The sequence below is a fragment of the Silurus meridionalis genome, chromosome 15, assembly GCF_014805685.1.
Source record: "Silurus meridionalis isolate SWU-2019-XX chromosome 15, ASM1480568v1, whole genome shotgun sequence".
Lineage (NCBI taxonomy): Eukaryota > Metazoa > Chordata > Actinopteri > Siluriformes > Siluridae > Silurus > Silurus meridionalis.
Window position 1 is genome coordinate 21,707,323 of NC_060898.1, and position 13,034 is coordinate 21,720,356.

The 13,034-nt window shown below is 37.1% G+C and overlaps 1 protein-coding gene across 2 annotated transcripts; it reads right to left on the minus strand.

The window, feature by feature from the left end:
- Nucleotides 1–221: 221 nt before the first annotated feature.
- Nucleotides 222–12,831, minus strand: aldh3a2b (aldehyde dehydrogenase 3 family, member A2b). Of its 2 annotated transcripts, XM_046868535.1 has the most exons (11): nucleotides 12,684–12,831; nucleotides 10,353–10,515; nucleotides 7,743–7,974; nucleotides 5,687–5,772; nucleotides 4,694–4,902; nucleotides 4,482–4,599; nucleotides 3,187–3,328; nucleotides 2,906–3,072; nucleotides 2,021–2,120; nucleotides 1,371–1,609; nucleotides 222–1,269 (listed from the first exon to the last, which is right to left on the minus strand). In XM_046868535.1, exons 2-11 carry the CDS (start codon nucleotides 10,512–10,514, stop codon nucleotides 1,252–1,254), a joined length of 1,473 nt encoding a protein of 490 aa, XP_046724491.1. In that variant the 5' UTR covers nucleotide 10,515; nucleotides 12,684–12,831; the 3' UTR covers nucleotides 222–1,251. The 2 variants fall into 2 exon arrangements, with proteins under 2 accessions (XP_046724491.1, XP_046724490.1); XM_046868534.1 differs by lacking the exon at nucleotides 222–1,269 and having other exon boundaries at nucleotides 1,332–1,609.
- Nucleotides 12,832–13,034: the final 203 nt, after the last annotated feature.

The following is a 13,034-nucleotide window of genomic DNA, read 5'->3' on the forward strand; positions in this document are numbered from 1 at the left end:
TGGGGAAAAAGTAGCGGCTTATAGTCCGAAAAATACTGTATGCGTGTGTGTGTGTGTGTGTGTGTGTGTGAATGGAAACTCTTACTGAAGACTTTAAAACACTTTTGCACTTTGCTCTGGATATCAGCGTCTGCTAAATGCCACAAATGTAAATGTAAAATATGGTTATATGGTATAATATACTGTTTTGGGTGTATAACAAAATAGGACAATTTTCTCCATTTAATTTCTGTAAAAGTGAATTTATTTGACAGGTAAGAAAATGAATTCTTTAAATGGATCCACTTATTATTTCCATTAATATTCAACAGAGACATTACATTCGAGAAAAAAAAAAATGAAATGGTGGACCAATGAGATATAACATGTTTCTTCACAAATATTAATAATGCATTTTCACCCAGTAGTACATTTTTACTGACCAGAAATCAAGTGTTTCAATAAAGTAGTTAATCCTTCGTTGGAAGTCAGTTCCAGTCCTCATGGACTAAAGTACAGTTAAATTACTCAAGCGCTTGATAGTTAGTTCATTTCCTTAGACATGAGGTCAGAACAGAGTGCATTCATGTGGACTTTTGAGACTACATCTCCTGGCTAATGGATCTGAGGTACATTTCTGGAATTATTTCCGCAAAAATGATTTGTATCATCAAGAAATGAGTGGTAAAGGACCTGCAATCATGATGCTGAATTATAATAGTTTTTATGAAATGTATTTGTCATAATGCTCTAAATGTCCAAGATGTCTTCATGGTTTAGCAGCTTTCCATGGGTCATACACACACTGGTGCTGCACCTCAGTGTTTAATGGCATCGAAGACACCAAAGAAAAAACCTTAACTGGACCGTGTTGGGTTTCTTCTCCTAACTCTAAAGCATAATTGTCAGATGTTTCCTCCAATCTTTTTCATGCAAAGAAAAGAACACAATACATTGCTTGTGAACGTTACAAAGCCCTGTTTCCACACTAACGGTACTACGTGCTAAACGTGAAATGATTTATTTTCCTTCATAAAAATCGTCCTGAATAAAAAATGAAATAAATGACTATAGACTTCAGTCAGGCCAATCTGATGTAAGAGAGTGCATCACAGATTAGCGTAGCATTAATATTAACGTCAGACTGGAATTTGGATCCTTCATTAGATGCAGCACTGAGGTGATTTAAGGCAAGAAGCAGCCGGTATAAGAAACCATCCCGGTTGCTTTACTCAGAACCAGAGATAAATTCATGGCGATAGCTGTCTTCTCTCAGTCAAAGAGAAATCTCTATAAAGAGGAAAAGAGTTTATCAGTCATTCATATTAATGTTGCCTATCACACTTTGCCCATGTGTCAGATTCATCTCATCTCAGATGTTTTTTTTTTACCTGAATCATCACGGCAGCAGCAACGACCAGCAGAGCCATTACGGCCATGCGAGCCAGCTTGCCCATCTCCACCTGTTTGAGAATGAAGAAGCGAGCCCAGTCCAGTTTCTTGGCTGTGTGTGGCGGGTAGCGCATATTGTTCACTCCTTCCATCTTCAGCTGCTTGATGAGGCAGCCTCGCAGGTGACTCAGCTGATCAAAGGTAAACTTGCCGTGGTAGCAGCCCATCCCGCTGTTGCCTGCAGGGGGCGACAAACTCTTTGTTTTAAACCTCAACCTACTCTAAAAACAATGTCTCTGAAAATCGCTGAATACAAATATTTAAATTCCTATAGATATTGTGAAAATGTTAAAGTGTCCAGGATTTAAGCATTGAGCCAGTCATAGTCATCTTCCAGAGTTCATATACCTGACATAAAAACTATATAAAAAAAAATCTCAAAACTCAAAAAATGCAAAAAAACTTATATGACATAAATATCTCAGCTCAGTATTTCTCAGTTTCAGTGCTCCACAAAAATGATGCCACCATGAGAGTCTCTGAAATGCTTTCTAGTAATAAAATCTCTGGACTGAAATACAGTCAAGTAATGACGGATGAATAACACTGAGGAATGCTGGGACTGCGTGAAATCTGCGTGTCTGCTTACCAACACCACCGAACGGCAGAGAGCTGACGGAGAAGTGGACCAAGCAGTCATTGGCCAAGACGCCTCCGCTGGATGTCTCTGAGATCATACGCTTGATGAGCTACAGCAGGGAAAAGAGAACAATCGATCATTTTGAAATTCCCTAAAATGATACCTGGTGATTGTTTTATGTGACTAGTTAAAAAAGAAGGTCACAAGCTGTGTGTATATGTAGTTCCTCCGAAGAACGCAGCATAACTACAGTTAGAGGTCAACTGATAGTGGATTTTACCAATATCAAACGCTAGGTTGTCATACGCTAGGTTGTCTCATACTTGCCGATAACCGATTAATCATCTGATTAAAAAAACAACAAAAAAACACTCCATGTAAAATAGTACTGGACTTTATTCCAAAAATAAAAAATCAGTACTGAATCATAAAAATTAGATAAACAAAATAAATATGAATATTTGCCTCTAGAGGCCGCTGTCGTAATGACAATGTACAGCGGACAATTCCAGCAATCAACTAGGCAACCAACTAGGCGTCTAGCCAACATCAGTATTGACTGTCAGCTGAAAAACTCATGAGAGCTTTAACATCTACACCCATCTAACTGCCCTCAGCTGGTGTATTCTGGGGGTGTGGCTTTATACAGGTGTTAGTAGATTTCATTAGGTCTGAAGTACTTAAACATTACAGCTCCAGTCTTCATGAATTGTTACTAATATTTAAAAACACTCAACCCTCACCCAGACGTCCTCCTAAACAAGCGCTGATTGAAACACCTCAAATTTCCCCTCGAATTTTTACAACAATAAAATGTATACCACAGTGCCACCTGGTGACTGCTGAATGCATAAAGTGTCTCATATTGCACACATGTCGTAGTACTGTATCTACCTTGTTGTCTGAGCTGAAGACATAGAGGGCCAGAGGTTTCTCTCTCTGGTTGATAAAGTCGATAGCCTCGTCCACACTGCCAACACTCAGGATAGGCAGAAGGGGTCCAAAGATCTCTTCCTGCATGACCTTTGCCTCGGGCTTCACGTCTCTCAAAACCGTTGGAGCTGTGAGCAAAAGTACAAGCTTAAAGAAAAAATTGGGTTTTGAACCAGTGTGGCCATAAAGAAGTTACCATTCTCCTGTTGCACCATTCCAAAACGAATACACTATGCGTTTACCGATGTAGCACTCGGATTCATTATTTTCTCCTCCTATAGCCACAACGCTGTCCTCCATCAACGCCATCACTCTCTTGAAATGGCGCTGGTTGATGATGCGTCCGTAGTCCGTGCAGCTTTTGGGATCTTCTGTGTAGAAGTCCTTGAAAGAACAACAACAAAAAAAAACATAAAGGCGTCCACAAATCCAGTGACGTGCATGTTTCTGAGGTCAAGTGCGATGTGTGTGAATGAATTCTCAATGCTCTCGTATGATCTTTGACACGCCTCCATAACAGGGCACCGTGCATGAAGCAATAAATATAATAAATACTGCATCAAATACACCAATCAGGCGTGACATAATGGCCACCTGCTTTATATTGTGTTGGTCCCCCTTTGCTTCACAAAACAGTCCTGACACGAACATTAACAGCATGAACTTCTTCAGCAGTTTGAGCTACAGGAGCTCGTCTCTTGGCTCGGACCACACGGACCAGCCTTCGCTCCTCACGTGCATTAATAAGCCTCGGCCGCACATGACCCTCATAACCCTCAAAACATTCACCACTGTTCCTTCCTTGGAGCACTTTTGATAGATACTGACCACTGCAGACCAGGAACATCCCAGAAGAGATACAGTTTCAGAGACGCTCTGACCCAGACGTCTAGACGTCACAATTTGGCAATTTTTCCTGCTTCTAACATCAACTTTGAGTACAAATTGTTCACATGCTGTCTAATAAATATATCCACCCACTAAAATGTTCCATGATGAAGAGATCATCCATGTTATTCACTTTACCTGTCGGTGGTCATAAAGTTATGCCTGATCGTACCGAGCTTAATATGTTTTTATTGGTTTAATTGGGGGATATGGGAAGACGTTGGAAATGTAAAATGGTTGTATGCTGAATGACTGAATATTGTGGAGTATATTATAAAAAATATAATAACTTTCAACTGCTTAGTTGTATATATGATATAACACTTGGTTTGTATAAAAACATCTTCTTTTTTATCTCTTGCTTTCTCATCCAAAATGCCTTTGTGCACACAGCTCTGTCAGACGTGTCTCATTCGATTTATTCATGAGGTTCTGATGTTCAGAACTGCATGACTGCTGATTGTATGGTGTACCGGATTTATTTATATCATAAGCGACGCACTTCTGTAACATTATCAGGTTTCCACAACGGACGTATTAGACTGGACATCGTCGAGATGCTTTTATCAGAGTTAAAAATAAAGACTTTCCAAAGCCATTAAGGACGGAGCACTATGGTTACTCGAAGGTGGATTAATTGTAAGCTTACCTTTACGTTCTTCTTTATCTCTTCTATAACTCTGTCCTGGATGCTCGGGTCACAGAGAATGTAATCAGGTGCGATGCAGGTTTGACCACAGTTTGTGTACTTTCCCCAAGCAATACGTCTGTGAAAGTGTAAAAATCGTTTACTTCCTGTTTAGGAAGCAGGCGAACTATAGATTTAGAACAAGGTAGCAATACCTTTATGCTTGGACTCACCGACAGGCAATGGAAATGTCGCAGTTCTTATCGATGTAGCAAGGACTCTTTCCACCCAGCTCCAGAGTAACAGGGGTCAAGTGTTTAGCGCCTGCCTCCATGATCAGTTTGCCCACCGCGCAGTTACCGGTGTAGAAGATGTGATCGAATCTCTGCTTCAGCAGCTCCTGAGTCTCTGCTACTCCACCGGTAACCACCGGAAACATCTCCTGAAATACCCAGAAAAAGTATTATGTGAAACCTACACATCAGAAGAACTGTTCCTATTAACTAGATGTCGACTGATAGTGGATTTCACCGATACTGATAGTTAGGTTGGATCGTACCTGCCGATAATCGATTTATCAACTGTTTTTTAAAAATTAATACTGGACAAAAAAACAGACAAACACTCCATGGAAAATAGTACTAAACTTTATATAAAAAAGTACTTAATCATGAAAATGTGCTTAATGAAAATAAATCTATAAATAATAAATATAATATAGCGCTCTCTCTGTGCATCGAACAGTCACACGTAAAAACAAACAGCCTGCAGTGTCAGTGACTCACCTCTAGGGGCATAATGTCATAATGACAGCGGACTATATCGGTATAGATTTTTACCAATAGCCTATAGCTCCAGCAATCAACTACTGGCGCTGATTAATCTGCACAACCGAATAATCAATCTGCCTCTACTATTAAATACTATTTATCTGTTAACGCAATATATCCTTTTAACATGGGCACAGAAAAAAGATACAGACTGCATACGCACTAAAAAATTGCAATTGCATGAAAAAAAGTTTTTATTTATTTATTTTTCTTATTCCACTTTTAAAAGGAAAAAAAAACAAAACAAATTATAATAAATGAATTGTCCAAAATGTCCAAAGATTCGCTCCATGTTATCAGAAAACCTTTAATCTAACAACTACAGCATCAGTTTTCCCTCTAAAAGGTCTGAAACACAGATTTTGTATTAGAGAGGTTGTAACATTTCTTTCAAACCTTGTCGATGTACAATGGCAGAAGATTCTCCATCACTTTGGAGGTGTGGACACACACTTCTGATGGCTTAATGACAACAGCATTACCTTAAAAAAACATCAAACAGGTTTTTCAATTTGAAAATAACTTGAAAGTGCTTCATGAAATAAAAAAACACTGATTGTAAGAATCATGAATTGGCATTTCAGTTGCTGAACTCCATCTCACGTGTGCTAATTTCCCACACAAACCCCCCCTGCAGTGAGGTTTCATGCAGTGCTCTTATTGTGATGGATGCTACAGAAACTGGCTGCTCAGTGAAAGTTCATGTCAGAGTTCAGACCCCGCCTGAGTTCGCTCTGAAGGCTCGATAACGCTGCAACCTTGCATGCAACTAGAAGATCGTTGCATCTACCTTTCACCTGAATGATAACAGGAGGGAGGAAACATGACATGTACTCTGATCTATTAGCAAACACAAGACTGGGCTAAAGTACAAGAAAGAGCAAATGAACTCCTGCACAGAGAATTACTGCATCAGTGGGACGATAAAATCTTCCACTCAGCAAATATATTTTTTATTCATTTTTTGCACCAAAATTTCTTTTAACACAAAAAGCATTCAGACTATAAATGCTTAATGCGTAAATTCTTAGATGAGCCAGTAGGTGGCGGTATTATTATTATTATTATTGTTATAATTAATTTTTTTAAAGCACTATAAAAGATATTAAATGACCATGTAATTATTATAATTATTATCATTGTCATATCTGATGGTTATTAATATTATTGATAATATTTAAATTTACAAAAATTTGGAAATATAATAGCTATTATTATTATTATTATTATTATTAATAATATTTTATATTATTTCTAAATAAAATTATAATCCAATTATTATAATCTAATTTTCTATGACCATGATTTCAAAATACCAAACAAGGTGTATTATTATTATTGTTGTTGTGGAAAGGGGTCATTTGAAATTAAAACATAAAGTGTGTTTACTTATATATATATATAATATAATTAAATTTTAGATTGATTTTTATATTTTTATTTATGATTTTCATATTTATATTTGTATTTCCATTTAGATGAATATGGCAATTAAATGCACTAAATGGGTTTAGTTTTCACAAATAGCAATTTTAGCAAGAAAAATAAAACTTTTTCTAAAAAGGAAACAAATGACTTGTTCATTTTAAGAGACCCGTCTTTATTTCTTACTAAATTTAGTATTGCTCTGTAATTAAGAAAATGTACTTATCTCATTACTCAATTATTCGATGGACTAATCGATAGAATAATCGATATCTGCAGCTCTAATTATTATTATAAATGACATTAATAATATGTTGTATTGACAAATTCTTTATTACCAAATAGGTCTGTATTATTGTAATAATAATAATAACAATAATAAAATTATTGTTATTATTATTATAATTATTATTGCAATAAAAATCATTATAATCATTTTATATTATTATTATAATTATTATTATAATTAATTTTCCAAATTCTGAAAACAATTTTCGAACATACAAACAAACATTTATTAAAGCTTATTTATTTTTAGAGTGTCCTTATTATAGTACTTATTACTGGCACAGTGAGGAGAGTTTTGTTTGCAAAGGGTGGCAACAAACCAAGCAACAGTGTATTAGAGACACATCACGAGTGTGTTTACAGGCTATGTGAGTGTTCTGGAGCACAATGTATTATAAATATATTCAATATATGAGCTCATCTATGGCCACACACTGAATAGTACACTAACATCTGTTAGCTCCAGTATTATAGTGAAGTCTTTCTATTTCATATATATTAATGTGCCTGACCTTTAAACGACCTTACACGAGATGCCAATGTCCCTTTATAGCCCTGAAGGACTTATGTTCTTTTGACTCGGCCACAAAAGGCCATTTTGTAAGAGGCGCATTCTGATTGGTCCCTTTGAACATTAGCATTGTTAGAGGCAGCAGTTTGTGCTGAATGGAATCAGATTTCAAGATTCTGTTGTGTTTTATAAAGAACGTTGTGAGTTTTGTGTCTGCTGATAGGGCACCTGCAGCGATGGCTCCGATCAGTGGTTGGATGGTGACGGCCCAGGGGTAATTCCAGGCCCCGATAATGAGCACCACTCCCAGTGGCTCAGGTTGAATGTAGACCTGATCTGATATGGTCAGCAGGTTTTTAGTCACAGGCCTTGGCATGGCCCACTCAGCTAGCTTGCTGATGGCCATGTTGATCTCTCCCTCCAGACCCAGGGTCTCGTAGAGCGGAGTGCCGAACTCACTCTGCCAACAGAAACAGTCGAGCTGAATATTAGATCAAATTCCTCAAAATGACAGAAATCACAGGGCAAACAGTTTTATATAGCCAGAGGTCTTCAACATTTCGTACATCACGGACCCGTTTCACTTTGGAAATATTATTACGAACTGGCTCATTTTTTTTGAACATAATTTAATGTTGTACTGTCTTGTTCCTTTTCTACTAAAATAGTTCAAACTCTGCCTGGAGGTATGTTTTGGCTCATCATCTTGAAGTAGGAGGTGAAAAATAAGGATGTTCTAAAACGTCTGACTCATATTTATATATTTATATATTTATTTATACAGTACACTGCAGTTCAGTCACAGTCAAACTGCAGACTCATTAGCGAATCTAATCTCGATCTCTACTTATTACACACTTGGGGTTTGGAGCACGTGACCTGCCGTAGAAACGCAACCGTATTTCAGATATGAGTCATATTTGCATTTTGCAGGCTGCTTTCCTTTTTCCCTTTTCAGTGGATGTCTCGCTTTGCATTATCACCATCACCTGTTCTTTTCTGACCTCCTCCAGTAAAGATACTTTCAAAGAGATTTGTGAAACACTCATGTTAATAATTAGCACACGTGAGAAGTGTCGAAATGATGATAACAAAATGCACAATAAACGACCATATCTATGGGTATTTCCCCAGAACGTCTACTATTGGGTTGCGACCCGATGGTTGGGATTGGGAGTGGTAGATTAAGTTATAGATAAACAGATACATGTACATTACAGCACAGTGAGATTCTTTCTTATATCATATTCCACTAAGGTTGAGAATCTGGGGTCAGAGGGTTAAGGGCTTTGTTTAAGGAGCCTAAGAGGTCTAAGCTTGGTAGTACTGGGGCTTGAACCCTCAACCTTGTGATCAGTAACCCAGAGCCTTAACCATGGTCGCTAGCATTTCCCCATAACAGACAGTGTATTGAATTGTGTTGAATGTATACTGCGCAATGTAGTTGTTCAAGTTCAGCAAAAAATTTATGATTTAATAATGACACATAAACGTACAATTTTGTGTTAAATTAGAACTATGAGTACTTATTTATTACTTTATTTATGTGGTAACATTTATATTAGCTGGGAATGTAAACAAGAATGTTATGTAAATGAAGTATTCAAAATACCAAGTTAATATTTATAAACTAGTTTGTTAAATTACCACACAATTTCAATTTAGCTACATTTTTTTAATTATCTAGTACATTGATTAGCTCGTAATATCTTGTAAATTAGTTTGTTAGATTAGTTAACTAGTTATGTATGTCATTTAAATTAATTTGCTAGATTCTTTTTTTTTTTTTTTTTATTAGCGGCAGCTACTGTTGCTACTGTTGGGCCCTAGTACAAGACTCTTCACCCTCAGGGGAGTATCCTGGCTGACCCTGTTTTTTGGGATATGTGAAAAAAACGAATTTCATGGTGCTGTGATGTTTATGTGACAAACACGGACTGGTTCTAAACGTTTAAGGCAAGTTGTGTCTTGAAAATGAGCTTGTTATGTACATAGCTAGTCAAGGCTGGTATATTAGCTTGTGAAATTTGCTAGCAAGTCCAAGTTTGTAATTTAGTTTGTTACGAAGGATTTAGCTAGTTAGGAATTGTAAATGATGTAGTTAAATGGATTATATAGTTCGTATTCATTTCCAAGTTAATCAAGCTAAAATATATTTTACAACTTTTAACATTCGATTTCTTTCATATCCATGCGCCTTTTTAGATAAATCCAATAAAACATCTAAATATATAACTACACTATTATCTAATCATTCACTTATATCATTCTCTTATAACCTGTATGTTTTGCATTCATGTGGGATTCTCATGCTTGAAACTTTCATCCATTAGGGATTTAGGAAGAACATTCACAACTATTCCATTCACTTCGATGAAAAGTATGTCACATGTTCAACAGGAAGTTGCATCAGCTGAACTGGTTGCTGATCACATGAAGGTGAAAAAAGAGTTATCTTATTATTTTTCTACTTTTTTCAGTTGTACTGACCAAAAAGGTCACTTTGAGAGTACAGGTTTTATTCTTTAAAATGTATTATAATAGAAAAGTTTGTATTTATTCTAGCATAATACATGATAATTCAATCAGGATAATGTTACTGACGAAGTTGTCGATGTCTTCAGCATTGATGTTTTACCACATTTGTACAATTTTGTGTATTTGTTAATTCTAAGGAAATGCTAAAGAAGATACTTTAATGTTCACTGATAAGGTGACCAAATGTTTTTTTTTTGTAATAGTGAAACGCATGTTTTTGTAGATGCAGTGTTGTGAAATGTGAATATAAAAGAGAGATTCAAAAAGAGATTTTTGAGATTGACAACAGCTAAATGGCACCTTGTTGAGGTCCTTCTTGAGAGCATCTGCGATTTCCTTCTGCCTCTCCACAAAAAGGCGCTGGAGGTTCTTCAGCTGGGTGATGCGGTACTCTAGCGGTTTGGTGCGGCCGGTTTGAAAGGCTTTCCTGGCACGCTCCACGGCCTTCTGCTCTTGAGACATCCTGTAAAAATGGGAGAAAAAAATCATCTCACTATAGCTCTATTTTTGGCACCTTCTAAGCCCTTACTTCATTCTTGTGAAGCCAGCTGAGGAGGAATTCCCATCGCTTCAGGCAATGCCTCACACAAATCATAGCGAACGTCTGTTTAAACGCATTAAAAACCTGCAGCAGGTTCAGGCGTATACAGATTTCTCTCATGTAACTACAAACCAATTCAACAGTAATTAGATACATGCCATATTCCACATTTCGTCCCAGTGTGCTGGTATAATAGCCTCCACTCTTCTGGGAAGATGTTCTACTAGATTTTGTGGAGATTTGTAAAGATTCATTTAGCTACAAGGGTGTTAGTAAAGTCAGATCCTGATGTAGGTGAGAAGGTGAGGAGGCCTGGGGTGCAGTCAGCTTTCACATTCATCAAAAAAGATGTTCAGTAGGGTTGAATCAAGAGTTCTATAGCTGGGGATCTTCCACTTAAACCCATGTAAACCATATCTTCATAGAGCTGGCTTTGTGCACTGGGTCTCCTAGTTCAAGTGAAGGGAAAATGTCATGCACCACATCCAAAGACGTCCTTTACAATTGTGTCCATCCAACCTTTTGGTAACAGTTTGAGAAAAAAAATCACATATGGCTGGAAAGGAGGTTCCCAATACTACTATATAGTGTATGACAATATAATTAATATAGCTATTGTGCTAAAATATACCATAAACTAACATTGAATTTTCATGAAATAGCAGCATGCTATTCAAAATTAAAACCTGTACAAGAAAAACATTTTACTTATGAAATATAAATTTTGACTTGCAAAGTACTTGTTATAACCTCAAACCTCTTTTACTTCATATTGTTTCATAATAAAGATCAACTGCTTTCAAAATGTGCATGAAATTAAAATATGGGCATTTACGAATGTTATATTTGTAGTAACAGGCAGTAAATTAGGTGGTAATTTAATGTAATGTAATGTGCTGTAGCTAGTAAAATTTGCTATGACGTTTTTTTGTGAATTGGTTTGGTAGTTTTGCGTGCTAATTACATTTTCTAAGGATTAGTTACATTTGCTTGTATGGTAAAGTCTGTAATTTACTGTAGTTTGTTAGGATAGTTGTTTTGTAAAATTTGCTGTTTTTTTGTTGTTGTTTTTTTAAGTACAGTTTTGTGAATTAGCGTCTAAGACGACAGCAAGTCTGAATGAGATACACTGGTTATTACACTATTAGGACACTGATGTCTCATTGATGATTTTACTGCTTGTAATCATCATGCAATTCATTTTATCTTAATGTTTCGTTAGTAAAATTTTCTAGCAAGTCAGGTTTTGCATGACTGCGAGATTGCACAACTAAATTTCAGAAATTTGTTTGAGCAATTAGATAAAATGTTTCATAAATGACCCAGATATTGAATTTGAATTATTTCCTAAAAAAATATGAATGACTCCTCCCATCAAGTGAAATTATTTCCAGAATAATTTCCATACGATTACTGGAGTACGTTCACGTGAGATGTTTGCCTCTACAGCTTATAACTGGCTTATAACTGCGTACTATTTCATAATATCAAGTGCAGTTTCTCAACCTGGAAAAGATCATTGAACTTTTAGATCTTTCAGGGTGGAGAAGAAGCTTTACTGACTCCTGGGTTCTGGAACACTTCTCATTTCAGCCTGACTTCAACATTTCAACACTCCACATGTTTCATAATGCAGGATCAGGATCAGGATAAAGATCAAGATCAGGAGGAGCAGAAGAAAAAGCAAGATCAGCAGTATACATCCTGCATCTCAAATTCTTTTTAATTCATCAATGAATGGAGTTCATTCTCGGGTTCATGGCTCAATCACGTGATGTGGGTTCGCACAAACAAGCTCAGAAGCTGCGTAGCGGAAATCCGTCTGCACCTCACACCGGCTCCGAACAGAACCCCCAGGCAGTGAAAGAGCACAGCAGGACGGCGTGATATTCTCAATATCGTACATTTTAAATCTGGAAAGTATCTACGGAGGCTTCTTGGATGTTGACACGTGAACACGTTCTCTTCCCTATTTCGCAGCTCGTCATAAACATAAACACGTCATGTGTCTAATCACACGGAAACCAGGAACATAGCGAGCAGACCGAGCAGACTGCAGCGATACTTATTCAAATGCATTAAAATATTACCCTCCGTCTGTTTCTGTCCTTTTCCTGTCCTCTTCCTGTCCTCTTCCTGTCTTCTTGTCCTCTCGCCTGTACTTCCAACAGCGGACTCAGTGAGGCTTATCGGTGCTGCTGCAGAGACCAACCATGGGGCTCGCGCTCAGCTCGTTAACGGAATGGGCGGGGCTACACAAAAGAGGCGGAGACTAAAATCTGTCTGTCTGTCTGTCTGTCTGTCTGTCTGTCTGTCTATCTATCTATCTATCTATCTATCTATCTATCTATCTATCTATCTATCTATCTATCTATCTATCTATCAACCTTTATTCGTCCCACAGTGGGGAAATTTCTCTGTTACAGCAGCAAAGAAAAAGA

What these genes read in the sequence shown, in the direction of transcription:
- aldh3a2b (XM_046868534.1), bottom strand. Translation starts at nt 10,514, where the DNA reads ATGTCTCAAGAGCAGAAGGCCGTGGAGCGTGCCAGGAAAGCCTTTCAA. An exon ending in TCAAGAAGGACCTCAACAAG is followed by an intron (nt 7,975 to 10,352) that starts GTGCCATTTAGC and finishes TTCTGTTGGCAG; the next exon opens with AGTGAGTTCGGCACTCCGCT. An exon ending in GATCGGAGCCATCGCTGCAG is followed by an intron (nt 5,773 to 7,742) that starts GTGCCCTATCAG and finishes TGTTTTTTTAAG; the next exon opens with GTAATGCTGTTGTCATTAAG.